This window comes from Schistocerca americana, chromosome 3, assembly GCF_021461395.2.
Source record: "Schistocerca americana isolate TAMUIC-IGC-003095 chromosome 3, iqSchAmer2.1, whole genome shotgun sequence".
Classification (NCBI taxonomy): Eukaryota; Metazoa; Arthropoda; class Insecta; order Orthoptera; family Acrididae; genus Schistocerca; species Schistocerca americana.
Window position 1 is genome coordinate 421180295 of NC_060121.1, and position 24076 is coordinate 421204370.

At 42.6% G+C, this 24076-nt stretch overlaps 1 protein-coding gene across 4 annotated transcripts in view; it reads left to right on the forward strand.

Annotated features, from left to right (window-relative positions):
- LOC124607491 (eukaryotic translation initiation factor 5B) overlaps positions 1–24076 on the forward strand; it is a 426670-nt gene that overhangs the window by 140531 nt on the left and 262063 nt on the right. For all 4 annotated transcript variants that reach the window (XM_047139867.1, XM_047139864.1, XM_047139868.1 and 1 more), the window contains exons 12-13: positions 13258–13381; positions 23495–23662. In XM_047139867.1, the coding sequence (XP_046995823.1) occupies positions 13258–13381; positions 23495–23662 (292 nt within the window). The remainder of the gene's footprint in view (positions 1–13257; positions 13382–23494; positions 23663–24076) is intronic.

Below are 24076 nucleotides of genomic sequence, written 5' to 3' on the forward strand. Positions count from 1 at the left end.
TCACTGCATGCTCAATATAAAGATTGAATAACATCGGGGAGAGGCTACAACCCTGTCTCACTCCCTTCCCAACCACTGCTTCCCTTTCATGTCCCTCGACTCTTATAACTGCCATCTGGTTTCTGTACAAATTGTAAATAGCCTTTTGCTCCCTGTATTTTACCCCTGCCACCTTTAGAATTTGAAAGAGAGTATTCCAGTCAACATTGTCAAACGCTTTCTCTGAGTCTACAAATGCTAGAAATGTAGGTTTGCCTTTCCTTAATCCATTTTCTAAGAAGTCGTAGGTTCAGTATTGCCTCACGTGTTCCAATATTTCTACGGAATCCAAACTGATCTTCCCCGAGGTCGGCTTCTACCAGTTTTTCCATTCTTCTGTAAACAATTTGCGTTAGTATTTTGCAGCTGTGGCTTATTAAACTGATTGTTCAGTAATTTTCACATCTGTCAACACCTGCTTTCTTTGGGATTGGAATTATTATATTCTTCTTGAAGTCTGAGGGTATTTCGCCTGTCTCATACATCTTGCTCACCAGATAGTAGAGTTTCGTCAGGACTGGCTCTCCCAAGGCCGTCAGTAGTTGTAATGGAATGTTGTCTACTCCCGGGGCCTTGTTTTGACTCGGATGTTTCAGTGCTCTGTCAAACTCTTCACGCAGTATCATATCTCCCATTTCATCTTCATCTACATCCTCTTCCATTTCCATAATATTGTCCTGAAGTACATCGCCCTTGTATAGACCCTCTATATACTCCTTCCACCTTTCTGCTTTCCCTTCTTTGCTTAGAACTGGGTTTCCATCTGAGCTCTTGATACTCATACAAGTGGTTCTCTTTTCTCCAAAGGTCTCTCAAATTTTCCTGTAGGTAGTATCTATCTTACCCCTGGTGAGATAAGCCTCTACATCCTTACATTTGTCCTCTAGCCATCCCTGCTTAGCCATTTTGCACTTCGTGTCGATCTCATTTTTGAGACGTTTGTATTCCTTTTTGTCTGCTTCATTTACTGCATTTTTATATTTTCTCCTCTCATCAATTAAATTCAATATTTCTTCTGTTACCCAAGGAGCTCTACTAGCCCTTGTCTTTTTACCTACTTGACCCTCTGCTGCCTTCACTACTTCATCCCTCAAAGCTACCCATTCTTCTTCTACTGTATTTCTTTCCCCCATTCCTGTCAATTGTTTCGGTTTGGGATATTTTGGGTAATTGTGTCGTATATACTGGCATCAGGTCAGCCCTTGGTTTGGCTGGAGATCTGCCCACCATCTTCACTAACACTGACACAAGTGTTACATGGGTTTTGAAATTTGTGAACTGCTGGAGTTTAATGCATGTGGATGCAGCCTACATGTCACCCCCTCCCTCCAGTCCTCCTCCCCCAATGAGAATGGCATGCTGACTTTTCGTCAGAGCAGTGATGACCATGATGTTGAGCACTGCTTTCCAAAATCATCATCATCATATTTCTTTATAATTACAACTGTGGTGAAAGTTTTAGCAATAACTACTGTTTGGCTGGGGCCATCATTCCCTGCTAGTTACCAGCTGCACTGCCTGTCCATTAGAATTTGGAGAAGATCTCGGAAATGGTTGTTGCTCCGGATCCATTGGGGACATTAAATTGTGTCTAAACACTGCACCTTGTTGCTGAAGGACTGTGCTCTAACATGTGGTATTCCAGTACCAGAAAAACGCGCTGTTCAGTGGAATGCACAATTTCAACCTCTTCCTTTGGTACGCTAACCTCCTTTCGTGTTTCAGTGGTGGAACTGATCACTCTTACTGCAGCGCATGATTTATAGACACTACTTATTGCAGTTACAGTGCCATTGAACTGTTTCAAAACTTCTGTATAACTGCTGTACAAAATTCTTACAGCTCTCACAATAAACTTACCATTTCTTGCCCTTGTCTATTGATATTAGTTTTCGAGATGCTTAATTTTGAAATCAGGCACTCCTTTGCTGGATCCCCTGTATCTTTTCCTTGTTTCTCTAATCTTCTTTTAACATCTACAAAGACTCAGGTGGTGATTTCTTGTATCCATAATCATTATGTAATGTTTCCATGCTCTTTGGTAGCTGACATATCTAAATATAACGGAGAAGCAAACTCAACTTTCACCAGAGTCTGTGCTCAGTAAATGCCATCAATTGAGCAACAATTTTTGTTATCTTCTCTGCTAGTGGTGCCAAATCAAGAATTAAAAATTCCTGTGTATCTTAATTCTACCACTGTCACCCATGAATTGCAGGAACTTCCTACTCTATTGTATTTGTTATATGGAAATTTCAACAATCACCTATTTTGGCAGTTAGCATCTTTACTTTCATTTTATCTTTCTGATTATGTTGCCACTTGATTTTAGCAGGTATCTGTTGTTTAAGACACCGCTGTTCGGTAGATGTTAAGTTGAAGCTGAAAACACAATTTATACAAATATACTGATATTACTTCAGTGATAATTCAGTTATATGTGTCAAACAGGGGAAGATCGAGGATGGAATAATAATTGGGAAGGATAAATTGCTACTCACCAAGTAGAGGAAGCATTGAGTCACAGATGGGCATGGTGAAAACCTGAGCAAGCAGAGATAAGGGTGAAGGACTTTTCCCAGTAGCTCAATATTTTTAGCATTCTCATAGTTGGGTCTCATTTTCATCAGTACACTAGTCAATGTAATGCAATACAATGGAAGTGCAAAATGGCTAAGCGGGGATGGCTAGAGGACAAATGTAAGGATGTAGAGGCTTACCTCACTAGGGGTAAGATAGATACTGCCTACAGGAAAATTAAAGAGACCTTTGGAGATAAGAGAACCACTTGTATGAACATCAAGAGCTCAGATGAAAATCCAGTTCTAAGCAAAGAAGGGAAAGCAGAAAGGTGTGATGTACTTGAGGACAATATTATGGAAATGGAAGAGGATATAGATGAAGATGAAATGGAAGATATGATACTGCGTGAAGAGTTTGACAGTGCACTGAAAGAACTGAGTCGAAACAAGGCCCCTGGAGTAGACAACATTCCATTAGAACTACTGACGGCCTTGGGAGAGCCAGTCCTGACAAAACTCTACCATCTGGTGAGCAAGATGTATGAAACAGGCGAAAAACCCTCAGACTTCAAGAAGAATATAATAATTCCAATCCCAAAGAAAGCAGGTGTTGACAGATGTGAAAATTACCGAACTATCAGTTTAATAAGCCACAGCTGCAAAATACTAACACGAATTCTTTACAGACGAATGGAAAAACTAGTAGAAGCCGACCTCGGGGAAGATCAGTTTGGTTTCCGTAGAAATACTGGAACATGTGAGGCAATGCTGACCATACGACTTACCTTAGAAGAAAGATTAAGGAAAGGCAAACCTACGTTTCTAGCATTTGTAGATTTAGAGAAAGTTTTTGACAATGTTGACTGGAATACTCTTCTTTCAAATTCTAAAGGTGGCAGGGGTAAAATACAGGGAGCAAAAGGCTATTTACAATTTGTACAGAAACCAGTTGGCAGTTATAAGAGTCGAGGGGCATGAAAGGGAAGCAGTGGTTGGGAAGGGAGTTAAACAGGGTTGTATCCTATCCCCGATGTTATTCGATCTATATATTGAGCAAGCAGTAAAGGAAACAAAAGAAAAATTCGGAGTAGGTATTAAAATTCATGGAGAAGAAAGAAAAATTTTGAGGTTCGCCGATGACATTGTAATTCTGTCAGAGACAGCAAAGGACTTGGAAGAGCAGTTGAACGGAATGGATAGCGTCTTGAAAGGAGGATATAAGATGAACATCAACAAAACCAAAATGAGGATAATGGAATGTAGTCGAATTAAGTCTGGTGATGCTGTGGGAATTAGATTAGGGAATGAGGCACTTAAAGTAGTAAAGGAGTTTTTCTATTTGGGGAGCAAAATAACTGATGATGGTCGAAGTAGAGAGGATATAAAATGTAGACTGGCAATGGCAAGGAATGCGTTTCTGAAGAAGAGAAATTTGTTAACATCGAGTATAGATTTAAGTGTCAGGAAGTCGTTTCTGAAAGTATTTGTATGGAGTGTAGCCATGTATGGAAGTGAAACATGGACGATAAATAGTTTAGACAAGAAGAGAATAGAAGCTTTCGAAATGTGGTGCTACAGAAGAATGCTGAAGATTAGATGGGTAGATCACATAACTAATGAGGAGGTGTTGAATAAAATTGAGGAGAAGAGGAGTTTGTGGCACAACTTGAACAGAAGAAGGGATCGGTTGGTAGGACATGTTCTGAGGCATCACGGGATCACCAATTTAGTATTGGAGGGTAGCGTGGAGGGTAAAAATCGTAGAGGGAGACCAAGAGATGAATACACTAAGCAGTTTCAGAAGGATGTAGGTTGCAGTAGGTACTGGGAGATGAAGAAGCTTGCACAGGATAGAGTAGCATGGAGAGCTGCATCAAACCAGTCTCCGGACTGAAGACCACAACAACAACTAGTCAATGGAGTGGTGTTAAATAAAAAGACTTGTATTAGGCTATCAAACAACAAATGGGGTCTCTCAGCCAGTGAAGCCATATGATCATTTCATTTTCCTTTTCTTCCTTTTTCGCCCCCCCCCCCCCCCCCCACCTCCCCCCATCTGCAGCTCAATGCCTCCTTGTATTGTGTGACTAAAAGCAATCTATCCTTCCCAATCTCCTGGAACAACTGTGTAACTGAAATCCAAATCATTCCATCACGTAACATATTCTGAAACCACAATATTTCATTTACGTTTGACTGAAAGGTAATCCATGTAGGGGAGTCTGAAATGAATAAAAATACTGTGATTTTTTTCAGTTTCTCCCAGCGTATTTGTTGCTCGAACATTTCATGGGTATACTGCTGGTTCATAGTGTCAAACGGGCACAATATTTCGGCGATTAGACATGTCGCCATCATATGGTGCGCTGACAAACTGAGCTCCTAAGGCGGACAGCCAATTTAAATCCCCTCCCCCTGCGGGCCGCTCTCTTCGCCGTTGGCATCTGCACGTCTGCAGTTGTGAAGATGTGGGCATCAGAATCTGTCGTAGCGTCGATGAGAGTCGTCTTCATTACATTCAATGTAAATTCAGACCTCTAAATATTGGGACAGTGTTATAAGGGAGGCTATCTAAATTCGCACCAGGGAAGATCTTACCAACCAAGATTGTGGCTAAAATCTCAGCAAGGCTTGAGACCCGGCATTGAATGTAATTAAGAAGACTCTCAGCAAGAAGTATGAACTGGCGACCAGGGCGGACGTAGCAAGCACACCGACACTATGACAGATTCAAACGCCCACGTCTTCGCGACCGCCAGCGCGCGGGCGTGGACGGCGAAGAGAGTGGACCGCGGGGGGAGAGGATTTAAATCGGCTGTCCGCCCTTAGGAGCTCAATTCATAAGCACACCTGACGATGGCGACATGTCTGATCGCCGAAATATTGTGCTCGTTGGACACTATGAACCGGCAGTATACCCGTGGACTGTTCGAGCAACAAATACACCGGGAGAAACTGAAGAATCACATCATATACCTTTACGGGAAGGAGATGTATTGCAGCATGAAGATACTCAACAAGCTGCGCCACCGAGGATGCCATTTGCTGAGTGCTCTTCCATTCCTGAAGAGATCTCGTACCGAGCAGATTGTGCTGAACTTTGCTACGGTCACACATTACATCGATTCTGCAGCAGCCAAGAGAATTAAGAGATGGGCCAGCTTTGCCTTGGTACGTGAGAGGGTGCACTTTACTCACTGCAGCCTTGAATACCACTCCCAGGAACTATTTAAACTTCATCTTAAACTGGTCAATCAGTTTAATTCGTGGACCTGGGACTGGGTGGATAGTGTTACCTGGACGACAGCCGATTCTGCACATAAAAAGGCCACTGGACGTCAGATTTCAAAATTCTCACGTCTCTCGGATAAACCATCGCTGGAGGCACCATGCAAGATGATCATCAATCTCATTCACATGGAGCTGTCTCATGAGGCGGTTTTGGTTCTGGAGAAGGGACTCAACTTTCAGAGCAGTGGAACAGGTTGCAGCACGATTACCACCTGAAGCAGCAGAAGAAGTGCGTGGGGAAACATGGCGGGCTCTGACCAGAACTAAACCTATGAAGACTAACATTACCAGTAGAGAGAGGGCGGCCATTTGGGACCTAAGAGAGTGCTCTGAGATTGTTATCTTACCTGCTGACAAAGGCAATGCCACTATTGTTCTTTCCCATAAGGACTACATTGAGAAGATGCAGCGCCTGCTAGATGACGACTCCTATAGGAAGATCAAAGCTGACCCCACGAAGAAGGTGGAGAACAAGACCAGGGCTCTACTCATGGACACAGATCTACCAGAGGGGGACGCCAAGAAATTGTCACCTCAAGGACCTGTACCACCAAGACTTTATGGACTCCCTAAGGTCCACAAAAAGGGGGTACCTATGCGCCCGATTGTCAGCGACATTAGGGCACCTACTTACTTGCTGGCAAAATATCTGGCTGAATTACTTAGCCCCTATGTAGGTAAATGCCCTCACCATATCCGTAATTCCATGGATTTCGTGAAACATCTCGACAACTTCAGACTGAAAGACACTGATATCATAGTGAGCTTCGACGTGGTTTCACTATTCACCAGGGTGCCTCTACGAGAGACAGTCAAGCTTACTGGGCAGAAATTTGACGAGAAGACCACCGAACTCTTTAGTCATGTCTTGAACTCAACGTATTTTCTGTTTAATGGGGAATACTATGAGCAAATGGATGGAGTCGCAATGGGCAGCCCACTCTCGCTGTCGGTCGCGAATTTGTACATGGAGTACTTCGAGGAGGAAGCCTTGGCGTCATCCAATTGGAAACCTACTTGTTTCTTCCCGGATGAAGTCATGGAAGAAGAGGTAGCCACTGCCTTTATTCTGTACAATGGCGCACTATTGGGGAAAATCGGCCCTATATTAAAGAAACACCGAGTTAAAACCGTCTTCTGCCCGCCCAATAAAACACGGGCATTAGTGGGAAGTGTGAAAGATGACCTCGGTTTGAGGAAGGCCGGCATATACCAAATTCTCTGTGAGTGTGGGAAGACTTATATCGGACAAACAGTACACACCATCGAAGATCGTTGCCAAGAACATCAAAGGCACACTCGACTGAAATATCCAAATATCCAAATAAGTCGGCGGTAGCAGAGCACTGTTTGTCCGAGAAACACGAGATGTATTATGAGCGTACCAAGATCCTGGCTCAGACCTCTAAATATTGGGACAGTGTTATAAGAGAGGCTATCAAAATTCGCACCAGGGAAGATCTTATCAACCGAGATTGCGGCTACAATCTCAGCAAGGCTTGGGACCCGGCATTGAATGTAATTAAGAAGACTCTCAGCAAGAAGTACGAACTGGCGACCAGGGCGGACTTAGCAAGCACATCGACGCTATGACAGATTCTGATGACCACGTCTTCGTGACCGCCGGCGCGGACAGCGAAGAGAGCCACCTGCGGGGGGGAGGGGATTTAAATCGGCCGCCCACACTTCGGAGCTCAGTTCGTCAGCGCACCTGACGATGGTGACATATCTGATCGCCAAAATATTGTGCCCGTTGGACACTGAACTGGCAGTATACCCGTGGACTGGTTGAGCAATAAAAATACTATTTGAAAAGTTTGATGATGCTGTGTACCTCGATGTCGACATATTTGAGGTAAATCATTGCTCCAGAGAACGCATCAGTTGTTTTTAAAAAAAAATGTCTATGCTAGGGGCAGAATTGGGAAACTCTTCCTTAAATTACCATTCTTCACCAATGCCTTCAATACTTCCTTCTAGATGCTCATTAAATTTTCATTTACATGCAAAGGAATCACACTTACTGGCTCACTGAAATTGTTTTCCAGTATTTTTAATGCTCGGTCATTTCGTGTTAAGGGGGCTAAGTATGGTACAACTGGTCTGAAAGTGACATTTTCCCGTTGTCAAATCTTAATATTTGATCTGTCCTGAACAGTTTGATGTATAATTTGTCAGATAATTTCAATTGGAGGTGTAAAATTTATCACTTCAGAATTAATTCATGTTCAAGAAATTATTCACCATCATTGGACAGATTCCCATATGGGCGTCATAGGAATAAGTATCCCTTGTGTAGAGAAACAACTTGCTGATTTGAAAGCAAATAAATCACCAGGTCTGAATGGAGTCCCAATTTGATTTTACTGAGTACTCTACAGCATTAGCCCCTTACTTAGCCATTGTTTATCATGAATCTCTCACCCAGAACAAAGTCTCAAGTGACTAAAAAAAAGTGCAAGTGACTCCAGTATACAGTGTGTAAAATTTATGTTGACAAACCAGAATAACTCGAAAAATGAGCTTCACACGAAAAAATGTGTTGAATCCAAAGTTGATTATTTTCGAGGGGGACATCTGCTGGTGCTTGTCTTAAACATTTGTTTTGATTCTTGGTAGTTGGTGCTGTAATTCAAGAAAATCCATGTTCTTATTTTTGCATGGAAAATGGTTACAGATAAATAAAAAATACTTATTTACTTCGTAAATTTTGATTCGCTAAAACTAAAACTCTTCCTCTCTCCCCATAGGATGTGGTTTGGGAGAGAGAAATTAGTTTTACAAATGCTGACCCAAATATTAATTTTTTTCTGCAGATTCGGATAAGTTTTGTTTGTTTCGTGGTCATGAGGCCACACAACTTTAAATTATTTATTTAATTTAATTATTTTGATTTTATTTTAATTTAATGTAATTATTTATTTTATTTATCCATAACCATTTTCTACCCAAAAATAAGAACATGGATTTTCTTGAATTGCAGCACCAACTACCAAGAATCTTCTTGTATTACAGCACCAACTACCAAGAATCAAAACAAATGTTTAAAAACAAAATGTACATAGTTTTTTATGTAGAATCTGATTCTGCAATAAAAAATGGGGGTTCCCATTTGAAATTTTAAAGTTGCCTCCCGCTCCATCCCCAGGGTCTGGGGTGGTGGGCTAATTTTAGTACCAGCAGATGCCCCCCTCGAAAATAATTAACTTTGGATTCTACATATTTTTTCATGTGAAGCTTATTTTTCGAGTTATTCTGGTTTGTCAAGTTAAAATTTACACCCTGTATGAGAAGAGTAGAACAGCAGATCCCCAAACTTACAGATCAATATCCTTAACTTCCATTTGCTGCAGAGTCGTTTGAACATATGCTCAGTTCAAATATAATAAACTTTCTTGAGACTTATGCTGACAAATCAGCAAGGTTTTGGAAAGCACCGCTCATGCGAACCTCAGCTTGCCGTTTTCTCACATGTACTGTGAACTATGGATGAAGGGCAACAGGCAGATGTCATGTTTCTAGATTTCTTGAAGGCATTTGTCAAAGTGCCCTATTGTAGGCTGTTTACGAAGGTATGAGCATACGGAATAAGTTCACAGATATGTGAGTGGCTCGGAGACATTTTAGGTAATACAACCCAGTACATTGTCCTTGATGGTGGGTGTTCATCAGACTCAAGAACATTGTCAGGAGTGCCCCAGGGAAGTGTGATAGGACCACTGCTGTTCTCTGATGTGGTGTACTGTGTAAGATATCGAAGTTGAGTGTTCTGTAGAAAGATAAAAGACATCTTGGACAAAATTTCTAGTTGGTGTAATGAATGGTAGCTAGCTCTAAATGTGAAAAAATGTAAGTTAACGAGGATGAGTAGGAAGAACGAACCTTTTATTTCTGGATACAGTAGTGCTAGTGTCCTACTTGACACAGCCAAGTCATTTAAATATCTGGGCATAACATTGAAAGCGATACGAAATGGAATGAGCGTGTGAGAACTGTGGTAGGGAAGGCGAATGATCGATTTCAATTTATTGAGATAATTTTAGAAAAGAGGATTCACCTTTAATGGAAACTGCATATAGGACACTGGCGCACCTATTCTTGAGTGCTGCTCAAGTTTTTGGGATACATAGCAGGCCAGATTGAAGAAAGACATTGAAGCAATTACAAGGCGGACTGCTAGATTTATTACTGGTAGGTTTGAACAACACATAAGCGTTACGGAGATGCTTTGGGATCTCGGATGGAAATCCCTGAAGAGAAGGAGACATTCTTTTTGAGATACACTATTGAGAAAATTTAGAGAACCGGCTTTGGAAACTGACTGCCCCACAGTTCTGCTGTTAACCAACAACATTATGCGTAGGGACCACAAAGATAAGATACGAAAAATTAGGGCTTACATGGAGGTGGATGGGTAGTCATTTTTTCCCTTGCTCTATTTGCGAGTGGAACAGGAAGTGAAGTGACTAGAAATTGTATAGGGTACCCTCTGCTATGCACTGCATGGTGGCTTGAGGAGTGTAGGTAGATGTAGATGTATTAGTACAAATGTAATAAAATCCTGTTGTTCTGCCTTGGTTTACATAATTATCTCTATCTTTGGAAGTATTCAATCTAGAAGGCTATGGTTTTCAGCTATTTATTCCATCATTTTATGTTCATGTTATGAGGTTGGATGCACTGTGTAAAAAGAAGTGGCAGTATTCCATATACATTTAGTGCTTTCTAAGTGTTGTGTTGTAAAGGTAATAGATAAACTCTAAATCCTAATGGAATATATGCAGCTAAAAACATTAACTCCAACATTATTATGCAACAGCAATAAGATACAACATATGACCTACGTTCTTCCACAGGTCATGGACTGATCGTACCACCTAACATGTTCTTTGTCCACTGGGTGCCGATTGACGGCACAAGTACTGTTAAGCTCAGGCAAAGGTACAGAGGAATGATTTAGGCACAAAAACAGCATACCATCTGCAGTGATGGGAGCTATTAAACCAGTGTATAGAGATTTAGCTCATCATGATCTTCTTTCTGAGAGTGTCTCCATGGTTGAACCCAAAACTTGAATGAGTCTTTCAGTAATGTCATTTGGACCTGCATATCAAGAAAATATGCTTGCAGAAATGAAAACTTATACATGACACATATTCACATTTGCGAATAATGACAACAATCAGCTTCATAATTGAATGATGACAATGAAAATTTGTGCTGGGCTGGAGCTCAAAACTGCATTTCCCTCTAACCATGAATGTGGTCGCCTTGTCATTAGGCTATCCGAGCACGACTCACGTCCAGACCCCAACTTCCATATGTCGTCAGCCTGCACTCTCGTACATTCATTACGTATACTTCCATACAGGGTAGACACTTTACTGCAAAGTTGCTTGCCCAGTGTCTGCCAGATAAATATGATATTGCAGTGCCTGTGTTGTTCATAAGTATTATTGAAAGTTCCTTTGGACATGCAAGTATGTTATGCAATACTTCCGAAAAATTTCAGGTCTCTATCTGTCAGTTTCTGGAATAATGGGTCATTAACATTGCAGTTTTAACAGTGTAGGTATGGGGCATATGTACTCCCCTTAAGGGGGCTGGCAGGTGATCAGTTACTGATGTTTTTCGGTATTATAACAGGTCCTCTTGATAAGTAAGTATTCTTGTTCTTCTGTTGTGAATTTCACAATATACCAGGTCACAAATTAATTAGTTGCCTTGTCCATCCAGTCATTGATTTACATTTTGTGGTCAACAATGTGATCTGAAAACTGTAACTGTTTTCTTCTCTTCCTCCTCCTCCTCCTCCACCGCCCCCCCCCCCCCTCCTCCCGATTCTTTTAAGAAATTAAGAAACCCAAATGATTTTATAAATAAAACAATTTTGGATCTCTCTCTCCTCTGCTGTAATTAATTACAGCTTTCAATAGGGGAAAAAAGAATTAAGATTTTGTTCACTCTCTTCTGTACTCTTGTTTTGTCTGGTGGAATAAACCACCTCCTATTCTTCTGCACATTTTGACCATTTCGTTTCCTAACATTTCTATAGAGAATTTCAAATAGCAAAGGCTGAACCACATGTATGACAGACATTGGTGAAAACATTTTTACAGGGTTTGTAATTTGAAAAGTAGTAAGCTGATCACCTCTGAAACTATTTTGAAGTAGGACTGGTATACAGAATACCTTCTGGTGTTTTTCAAAATTACAACACACAAAAAGAATAGTCCAAATGATTTCATACTATGAGAATTTGTGGAACAATGTTGTAGCAAAACGTTATATGATAAATGTAAAGGCCTGACATACTCCTTTGTATGCTTGGAATAGTCATTGTTTCGATAAACTTTGCCATTGGTAAATTGTCTGGTAATGTGTAAGCAAGTATCAGTATGCTTTAGTGATGTCAGAACACATCATAATGGCCTGTGAATGAGAGTGAATGGGCTAGAAGATTTAGTCTCAGAGAAATGGGTTTGTCGTACCATGACTTTCATACAGTGTGTGTTGAACCATGGGGTAGAAAGCAGACATCTATATTTGTTGCTGTGGCACTGCTTCTCTGAGTGGCAAAATGTGGCATTTTCAGGCAAGAACATCATCAGCCTGTCATACAGTGATAGCTGTTATTTAAAAACTATTTCTGTGATGATTGAAGTCTGACAACCTTCATTGATGAACAGCATAATGAACACCAGGAATGATAGTTTTGGGTGTGTTGGATGCAATGTGCAGTTTTGCCTCGTATGTTTTGTCATATCAACAGAAACCTTATATCAGGGAGGCTTTAGTCTGAGGTGATGTTCTTTCCTCATGCAGCTCCATAAGAGATATTTCAGAAGTATCATGTGCTATCATATGTAGGATGGGATATACAGGAATTGTTTGATCCTGCTTTTCTGGTATCCAAGTCCATCTGAAAAGTTACCCATGCTACATCTCTGTAACGTGGTTTGGCATCCATCAATTATAATTGATGTCTAGTGGACTAGCATACAAGCCATGAGGAGGGATGTTCAAAGGAATATACCCAGGCTCTCTGTGTTTTTGTGTGCTCCAAAATTTAGTCCCTGATGGCATCATGTAGGGGATTCATACAATACTAGATTCTTGGGGTATTAAGTTAATTTCATCTGTTTCCTTTATAGTGTTGCTATTTTCACACAGATTTGTGTGTTTATGATATGTGAATGTGACGTTTAATTTTCTGAGTGCTTTGAATCAGGAGTTTTAAGAAAAAAATTTTCTTTGCTGGCAGTTTTCATCCCTGTTTTAGTTGGAATTGCATATAATGTGTTTCAGTAGATGTAACTGACACCAACTGTACACTTTCTTGTATATAGCCCTTCAATTCCCATATTGTATCATACTATTTTAATTTTATTGTGATTCCTTTCAGGTTGTATGACTGGCAGACAATGAATAGAAAGGATGTGCGGGACATCATCAAGGGCCAAGCTGCAAATACGCAACTGGAATTTGAGCAGAGGACTAAAGAAGTCATTGTCCAGTTTGCAGAACAGGTTTGTTGGTGCTTCACACTATTCTGCAAAAGGGTGACATCAATTTAGATTTTCTGGCAGTATCTACACCAGTGAATGAGAACACAGTTTCCCACAGTGACATAGAATGCTGCCTGGTGTTGTGGTCACATGACACAGGAAGGAAAATATATTGTTGAGCAGGGGAATCATGCTAGTAATGATGCAGGCCACAACTGGGGAAATCCGCAGACATAAGCAAATTTGACAAAAAGCAAATTGTTATGACACCTGCACCTGAGAACAAGCTTTTCAGAAGTGATGGAGGTGGCTGTACTGTTCATGTGCTGTTGTGGGGTGTATGTGGAAAGGGTTGAATGTCAGTGAAACCAAGAATAAACAAAAAGTTGTTGGATGTCAATATTTTGTCAAGGAACATTGTGGTTGGAGAGTGGCCTGCTCTATAAAGCAGGATAGGTGGCGATCTAGGACAGATCTGAGAGTGAACATTACTGGTGGACATTGTTGAACATGGGGTTTCACTGCATACAATCCCTATTTTTCCTATGCTGACCCAACAACATTGTCAATTATATTTACAGTGGACGTGGGTCATTGAGATTGCACCAGCCAGCGGAAACAAGTTGCCTGGTCAGATTAGTAATGTTTGTTTTTACGCTGGGTGGATGTAGTGTCCAAATGCATTGTCATCGAGGTGAGTGGCTGCTTGAAACATGCACCACACCGTGGACACAGGGCAGTAGGAACAGTGTTGTGCTGTGAATGTATTCACCTGAGCTTCTGTGGACCTGGCAATTATTGGCAGGCACACAGGTCTGTGGCTATTTAAAAGCTAACAACTTGCCTAGGATGACGTAGAATTTCAGGTCGCAAGAGCACAAAGAACAATCAGATGGAGCAAAAGGTGGTCAGAACAGGTGGTTTTAGACTTGTTAAAATGTTGCATTAGCTCCAAGAAAGTATTGGAATCGTATAGGGGTGTTTCTATCAAACATAAAAGCGCATTTTCCCCATATCAAATCCTACTGATGGATTGAAAACAAAGGTTTAGATGTGGGTTTTAAGCAGTTTCCCACATCTGGTCAGATGAATACTGGGCTGGTACTCATGTACTGCCTCAGTTACTTGATTCAAAGATGTTCTCTTACTTTGATGAGGTACACACATTCTGTCCCAAGGGGGGACATGATAGGAATGGCATTCAGCCACCCTCTGTCACTAACATTACCACATCCAGAACAATATGCCAACCCTGTGATATACAGGATAAGGCCAGAAAAGGAAGGTGCCAGGTTGCCAATAACTATGTCCTCAGACAGGGCTGTAATAAGACAACTCCTGATAACATATTGACAGTGTTCTCTTCTTTTTTCTAGTCTGTACAATAGAAACACAGGTACCAATCTTCCACTCCAGTTGAGTACTACTGGAGGAAGACAGGTGAAATTTTTTTTCCAACAACACTGAGGGATGTAACTGGCCTTCCCCTGCACAGGACTCTGATTTTGGCATTTGAGGCTCACAAGAATACTGCTAGATGCAATGAAATCCATGCAGTGTGTTGCAGCATCTAAGAAATGAGACTGTAACAGTTTCTTCGTAGATAGCTAAGGAATGTTCATTGTGCTTCTGGTCAAGGCCGTGGAATGTGCAGTCAACATCTGGATTTCTTAGAATCAGGAAGCTACTCAATTACTTTCAGTGTTGTTCAGGAGCTATCACTTACTATTGATAACTTACTATTGCTGGAAACAGTAATTCATACCGGCATCTTACATGTATATAACACTTAGGAAGCAGAACATCCCCACACAGTTACACAAAAAGGGGTCCGAGAAACAATTTCCCACACTTCCAGTACTCTTATAGTCCTTTCTTTTGATATAATTTTTCAGGTATCAAGATGGTGACACTTTATGAAGTACGTATGAGTAAGAGAATGGGAGACACTCAAGGATCAGTTTTAAGTATTACAAATGTTATTTTCTGTTTTCTGCCTCCCTTTCAGCATTGCAACAGACATGTGTTAGTTGCAGGTGGTGATAAGGTGGTTGGAGGAATGAGGAAAAATCTACCATTTATAAACTATGGATGTTGCCTAATCATTCTTACAACTTTATCGGCCAATCGGTACTTCCAATGAGCCACATAGTTCTCAGTTTCAAGGTAGTTGTGAGGGCTTCTGGAGCTCACTTTTGACAAGAAGTGGACAAAGTTGCCACCACTACACCTTTCTAGGGTCAAAGATCTGAAAACATTAAATACCCTCGCAGTGCTCTACTTACAGGTCTTGGACACCTTTATAGTACTGTTTCATGCAATCTCAACTGAATTAAAACACCAAGTTTCCAGGTGTGCAGTACCAGCATAGCTAAAGATTATTAATGCTGCCTGTTACAAGGTGGTTTGGCTGCACTAATGCAGTCTTACCTCTGTGCCAAGGATTGTGAGCTGCCATTAGTGAACTGGCTACGACTCCACAGGCTGTATCAGTCAAGTCATGTGTATTCCAATAATGAAACATCTTCCTGTAGAAATAGATTTTTCAAATTATCCTTCTGCAAAAAAGTCAGTAATGATCTGCACAAAACACGAGCTAATGGTACTTCGTGTCATCCAAACATCGTACCTTATATAGGAGTGGAGCCAACTTTAGGAAATTATAAAACAAAAAATTATTTTACATTTCCATTTGCAAAGAAAGCATGGTATTCTGTTTTTTGTTCAGACTATCCTTTCATTTGGCGTCACAGTTGTCAACCCCCCCCCCCCCCCCCCCCTTCCCCCCAGGGGGCTCATCACTCTTTGGTAGGTTCGTGCTTGGCTACCATGGGGCCCCAGCCTTTGCAGAATTTTTTCTCTTCTGTGCTGCATGTCTATCCTCTTGCTATTCTTTTTTCCCTGCCTTGGGGAACATGTCTGAGATGTTATTGGGAATGTTCTGCATTGTCTGTCGCTGAGGTATGAACAGTCTCGCCTTTGTTTTTCGCTCTCTTTTCCTTTCTTTGTTTCCCTACTCCTCTTGTTCCTCCACTTTTGCGTTTTAGGTCCCTCTTTTTTTGTCTTCCTCCCTGTGCAGTCCTGAAGGCTGGCACATGCATCCGACACATAACAGGCAACTGGGTAACATGTAATTCCCAGTCGTGGGTTGACGGGTAGGGTTCGCCCATATCCCCTCGTACAGGCCAGGCCCAGGGAGGGGTGATTGCCTCAGCTGCAACCTCAAATTGCTGATTGGTTCCTCTGTCAGGTGCTCGGGTGGTGTGACCTGAGGTGTTAACAATCACCTAAGGCAGGTGCGCTCCCTTGTGAAGGGAGCCCCCACTTGGAAGGAGCGCGTCATTGGAGACACTGGCAGTCATGGGGGATTTTCTCGCAGTGAGTCACTCATCTTCCCAATATACATCTATGAAACGTAAACGTAATGAGGCTAATGATTTCAAGACCATTCCCACTGCACCACGGTTCCTCGTGGTCTCACTTACTGAAGATGGTCAGTCCTTCACCAGGGTCAATCCCTTTATTATTGAGAAAGGTGTTGATGCAATTGCCGGCCCTGTGAAATTCTGCTCTCGTTTACAGAATGGCACTTTACTTTTGGAGACTGCTACTGATTCTCAAGCAGAAAAACTGCTTGCTACCTTGCTTCTCCATGGCTACCCTGTTCGTGTCGAGGCCCATAGAACTTTGAATTCTTCCGGTGGTGTAATTTACACAAGGCTGCTCGATGGTCTAACTGAGGCTGAAATCCAGTCTTTCCTCTCTAAACAGGGTGTCATATCTGTCCTTTGTGTAATGAAAATGGTAGATTCCTCCTTAGTGACCACCCTCACTCATTTCCTCACCTTTGATAGAGTGGTGCTGCCGTCAAAGATGCTATTAAATTATCACAGTCCGGCTGTGCATTCCAGACTCGATGCGCTGCTACCAGTGTCATCGTTTCAACCACACTAGAACGTCTTGTGGACACCAACCTGTGGTAGGGATGCACACTAGGGCCATTGTCCATCTCCTCCTCCCCGCTGTATCGACTGCAATGGCGGCCATGCCGCCTCCTCTGAGGATTTTCCTGTGTCTCTTGATGAGCGAGCTGTCGAAGAAATCCGTATAAAGGAAAAAGTGAATTACACAATAGCTCGCAAGCTACTGACTAGTCACAAACCCTGTGTTCTCCCCTCTGGCACCTATAGTTGTGTTCCTGTTACCCCTCGGTCCATGAAGAATGTGACCACACAGACATGTGACCTCAAATTCAGCTCTGAGGTTGTGAAATCGCCCAGTGTCACGGTAGCATCACCATCCCCTCTGTCCACCTGTGCAACAAACTGTCAAACTCTCGCCTCAGGGGGCCAAGCCACCAACTAAACAACCAGTGATCTGGAAATGACATAAGGAGAACTCCTGTCAAGACTTCCTCCATCCCTCCAGCCAAACAGCCGAGTCTTCCTCTAAGCGGAAAGGCTCAAAGAAATCCACCAAAGGCAAACTATGTTCTCCTTCGCTGACTCAAAGGTCCTCTTAGACAGTGTCTCCCCGTGGTACATTAGTCCGGCCATCATCTGTATCGCCGGTGCGCACCACCAACCGTTTTTCAGTGTTGGACTCCACAGGCCAACCGCACAAGCAAGCTGATGCTTCTGTGCACCCTATGGAGCAGGTTCCTTCTGCTTCTGTGCCCTGTAGTAGCGACTTTACACCAGCTGTCAATCGGCAGCCGCCGAGTTGATACACCTACACCTCTTTCTCATCATGGCTGTCCTACAGAGAAACATTCATGGCCTTTGGTACCGCAAAGAGGATTCTCAGCTGCTTTTAGCTTCACAGCATCCCCTTATACGCTGCCTTCAGGAAACGAAATTGCGCCCTCACGACCCCTTTGAGCTTTCACATGACTTACTGATTTGTTTTGAACTTCCCCCTGAGGTCGGCATTCCATCTCCCTGACTACCCATCTTCAAGCTGTTGCAGTTTGACTTTTCCTTCCCCACCTGACTTTTTTCCTCTGTACTGTTTATGTCCTTATGTCCTTCCGTCATTCGATATCACCAGGGCAGACTTCCTTCAGTTTGTTGAACAGCTGCCTCCCCCATGTTCGCTACTCGGTGAGTTTCATGTGCATCATCCACTTTGGGTTCTCCCAGGACCTGTCAGAGTGGTGCCCTATTGGCTGACGTTCTTAACCAACTTAGCCTCTTCTGCCTTAACATTGGAGCACCCACTTTCCTTTACGACTGATCGCACACCTATTCCCATTTGGACCTATCCTTCTGCTCTGCCCAGCTTGCCCATTGTCTTGAGTGATCTGTTCTTTCTGATGCCTACTTGAATGCCCATTTACTATGTGCTATCCGTTTGCTGACTCATACCCCATCCACGTGCACGCCCAAGTGGTAGCTCACTAAGACTGACTGGCAGCTTTACTCCTCCTTGGCGACCTTTGAAGAACAAGATTTCCCCAGTTGTGATGCCCAGGTGGAATATCTCACTAACATTATCCTTACTGTTGCAGAACATTCCATTCCTCACACTTCCTCTTTACCTCGTCGTGTCGCAGACCCTTGGTGAACTAAGGCACGCTGTAACGCAATTCGCTCATGCAGAGGTGCTCTCTGCATTTTCAACTGTCATCCTATGACAGCCAACTGCATTCATTATAAACAAATGCGTGCAAACTGTTATCGTGCTTTTCAGGGTAGCAAAAGAGCTAGGTTAATTTCATTCACTAGCTCTTTTAACAGTTCCATCCCTTCCTTTGTCGTATGGGCCAACCTCCGACAGCTCTCTGGGGCCGAGATTCAATCCCCAATTTCCGGCCTGGCAATAGCAGTTGAGTTATTGTGGACCCTATTGCTATCTCAAATACCTTGGGCCACCATTTTGCGGAAGTTTCGAGCTCTTCCCTCTATCACCCTGCCTTCCTCCATTGGAAACGAGAGGAGGAGGCTCGGACGATACCCTTCCCCTCTCCAAATCGTGAGTGCTACAGTGCCGCCTTTACTATGAGGGAGAGCTAGATCAAGCTCTCAGTTCATCCCAATCATCCATCCTAGGGCCAGACACCATCCACATTCAGATGTTGCAGTACCTTTCTCTTGCGGGCAAGCACTTTCTGCTTAATGTGTACAACTGCATCTGGGCAGAGGGCACATTTCCCGGGTGCTGGTGTGATGCCACCGTCATAACCATACCTAAGCCCAGTAAGGACAAAAACCTTCCTTCTAGCTACTGCCCCTTTTCTCTTACCAGCTACGTTTGCAAGGTGACGGAACGTGTGATTCATGCCCAGCTGGTACTGGTGGCTTGAGTCTCGCAATTTACTGACAAATGCACAGTGTGGATGTAGAGGTTGGCGTTCATCAGTTGACCATCTCATTACTTTATCTACCCATGTCATGAATGATTTTCTGTGGAAATCCCAGGCTGGCCGTGTTTTTCGATTTTGAGAAGGCCTAAGACACCTGCTGGAGAACTGGTACCCTCCATACTCTTTACACGTGGGGTTTTGGTGGCCGCCTGCGCTGTTCCCTTCAAGCATTTTTAAAAGATCAGGTATACAAGGTGCTTGTGGGTTCTGCCTTGTCGGACACCTTCATCCAGGAAAACAGTGTGTTTCAGGGTTCCGCCCTGAGTGTCGTCCTCTTTGCTATCTCCATTAACCCTACAATGGCGTGTCTCCTGCCAGGCATCTCTGGCTCCCTTTTTGTTGATGATTTTGCCATCTATTGCAGTTTTCTATGGACGTGTCTCACTGAGTGGCGTCTTCAGTGATGCCCTGATCATCTTTACTCCTGGAGCATCGACAATGGCTTTCGCTTTTCCTCTGACAAAACCATCTGTGTAAATTTCTGGCAACGCTAGTGGTTTCTCCCGCCATCATTACATCTTGGGCCTGTTGTTCTTCCATTTGTTGAAACTATGAAATTCCTGGGGCTTATGCTCAATAGGAAACACTCTTGGTCCTCCCGTGTGTCATACCTGTCAGCCCACTGTACACGGTTCCTCAGTGTCCTAACTCGATGGTATTTCCTGGGGTACCGATTGAACCACACTTCTTTGTTTGTACTGGTCCCTTGTCTGTTCAAAACTTGACTATGAGTGCTTTGTTTATGCATCTGCGCACCCATCCTTCTTATGCTGTCTCAGTGCTATCCACCATTGTGGCATCTGTTTGGCCACAGGCGCCTTGTACACTAGCCCAGTTGAGAGCCTGTATGCTGAAGCTGCTGAACTACCACTGTCCTACTGCCATGACTTTCTCCTCAGCAGGTATGCACGCCATTTGTCTGCCATGTGTGGCCACCCATCCCATGCCTCCTCCTTCGATGACTCTTTTGATTGCCAGTATGGGGCACATCCCTCTTCTCTGTTACCATATGGAATCCGCTTTCGGCACTTGATATGACAGCTTAACTTCACACTACATGCAACTTTCCTGGTTTGTGTGAACTTTTCACCTCCTTGGCTTCGTGAAGTGGCCCAAGTTAACCATGGTATTCATTCACTTGGTCTATCACCTTCAGTTTCACGACCTTCACACGGAACTTTGCAATAGTACCTTTGTATACACTGATGGCTTTCGCACTGACCGTGGAGTCAGGTGTGCCTTCGTCATTGGCACTAGTATTGGCTTCCGGCACACTGCTCAGTATTTACAGCCGAGCACTTCGCCTTGTATCAGGCCATGGAATACATCTGGCGACACAGCCTTTTCAATTGTGTCCTCTGCTCAGACTCACTCAGTGCCCCTCAAAGTCTGTGTGCACTGTACACTGCCCATCCCTTAGTGCACCGGGTCCAGGAAAACTGTCACTTATTCACTCTTGGTGGAGCCAGTGTGATGTTTCTGTTGGTTCCTGGCCGTGTCGGTGTGCCAGGAAATGAGGCTGATGATGCTGCTGCCAAGGCTGCAGTCCTCGTACCTCAGCCTGCGAGTACCTATATTCCCTCCAATGATCTGTCTGTCTCCGCCTGTCAGGTGGTGGTGGCCCTTTGGCATTGCCAATGGTCCTCCTTTCATGGGAATAAGCTCCGGCTTATTAAGTCTTTCCCAGTGGCTTGGACGACCTCCTCTTGGCCCTCCCGCTGGGAGGAGGTCATTTTAATTAGGTTGCGTTTTGGACACTGCCTTTTTGAACTATCGCCATTTGCTACATGGCGCTGCTCCACCACGTTGTACACATTGCGCCCAAGTTTTAACTGTCCACCACTTCATGATGGAATGCCCATTTTTTAACTGTTTATGTTCCCATTTGGATTTGCCGTCTGATTTGTAGGCCATTTTAGCAAATGGCACACAAGCTGTTGACTGCGTTTTACTTTTTATCCACCAAAGCAATATGGCAAAGGCCACTAAATTTTAGTTTTGGAGCTCTGTTTCTATATGGTGTCCTTTTTAGCCCTTTTTCCGTGTGCCTGTTCTTAGTTGTCTTCTATTATGTCAATTGGGACTGACGTATAGTCGTTTTTTAACTCCTCTCTGTCTTTGTATTCCCTAGTTTTGACTTGGGCACGTATGACCCCTAGTTGTTTTTTGTGCGCTAAAGCAAAACAAAACCAAAACCAAACAGTTGTATGCCTGTCTGCACTTACAATCATTGTCAGATAGTATTCTTAATGATCAGTTTAGCAAATGAATTCTGTTTTTTTTTAAAGTGAGGTACTCTTGTTCTTGAGAAAATTGGAGCAGATGAACTCATTCAAATTATGAAATCATTCGACCTCTTCAAAACATTTAAGTGTGTTGCAAGCTGTCTAGTGCCTGTGCCCAACAGAGAAACCAGTCCAGTCCATCCAGCACCACATCTTCCGACTATAGCATATAGGGAAGGAGGTGATGCTATGCTGGATTTGAGGGTGTACAAAATATAAGGGAAATGCATGGACACATACAGCAGCCTAGGAGGCATCCACATCATCTTTAGTAACACAGTGTGCCATCCCCCTTGTGCAGTTTCCTCATTGAGATGGACACCACTGAATCAGTGGGAAGAGAAATGGTTGGAAGTGAGGGATAATAAGCTGGAGTTGATGGAACTCGGTACATGGCTGTAGTGGTAATCCTTGCAGCTACGAAGGTGACATGACGTGCTCCTAGTGTACTCAAAAATTGGTTACTGGTGTGTGATGATAGATTTGTTCTTTGTGCATTCATTACCAGTGGTTTATGAAAATATGTATGGTACACTTCAGAAGACTGTGCCCAATTTGCACATCAGTGGAGAGGCCATAATTAGGCTAGGGATTATTCTCTACTGTAGGCAATGACACAAGGTATCAGTCATAGCCAGTCTTTGCAGATGGCATTGGTAAGGAACAGGCAGCATGGTTCACAAGTTGGTTTGATGGACCAACCCTATTACTTTCTAACATTTTTCTAGTTATTTATAGCAATTTTGTGCACTTTGTTATACAATTTTACTTAGTTATGTACAGTCATGTGCAACTATTTACTCACCTACAACATCTGCAACTATTTGTTCACCTACAGCATCCAGTAGATGATTTCTACTATCAGCCACACAGTGCATAACTCTCAGATTGTATCAGAATAGATTGAGAAATAGTCTACATTATTGGTGTGAGATTGAGAAATAGTCTACGTGATTAGTGTGGATGTATGGTTTCCCATGTCATGTTTCCTAATCCTATTGATCATATACAAGGCGCCATAAATATCTTGGTTCTAGCTCTGACCAATCTTCTTGCGTTGTGGGCTGCTGTTGAGCAGTCATGGATTTGGATGGCTCCCCATTGCTTCAAGTGGCTCTTGTAATTCATACCACAACCTATCGCTGCAACCATACGAGCAGAAGGAGGTGCTACATGTTACTAGACTGTTCTTTTATTCAGTTACTCATGATAGTAATTGTTCACCAATATAATATAGTATACCATGTTTACTGAGCATTATGTCTTGTGAAATATTATCATCTTGTACCTGCAGATGTGAATAGGCACAACAAAAACTGCTATATTAAAATGTTTTGACTAGTATGTTACAGTGAGGACTGATTTGAGGTAACTTTGGTGTGTGTGTGTGTGTGTGTGTGTGTGTGTGTGTGTGTGTGTGTGTGTGTTATGGGAAACTTGACCTTGTTTTTTTGCAGCTTTTAATGTTTGTATATTTTTTAATAGGGTCTCAATGCTGCTCTATTCTATGATAATCCTGATGTCCGGAGTTACGTCTCCCTGGTACCTACAAGTGCCATTACAGGGGAGGGCATGGGAAATCTGCTGGCTCTTATTGTTGACAGCTGTCAGAATATGTTGGCAAAGAGACTGATGTACTCGGAGGAACTTCAGGTGAGATCATGAAATCAATTTTGAATATTATTTAAGTTACTTTGGACAGCATTGTCCAAAATGCCACTAGTATTTCTTTGATAGGTAAACATTTTTTTATCTGCACAAGGTTAGAAATTGGTCCATGCTGCAAAGTATTTTTAATGTACGAAAATAACATTAACAAAAGTATACAGAATTCATACAGGCAATCTATAAAATTAGACTGTTGATTCAAGTGATGGTTAAATAATGAGAATGTTTTGTTGACTGCTTTATTCAGTGTTTACATTTTGTGGCATACAGTAGCAACAGTAGTGGTTCTTAAGTTAAATAGTGACAAAGTTGTTGGTGAACTGCTTTTTGGTTATTAAATTTAGTAGTCTTCAGTGGTGTCTCATGCTGTTTCTGGTGAAATAATGGTTAAATAAATTT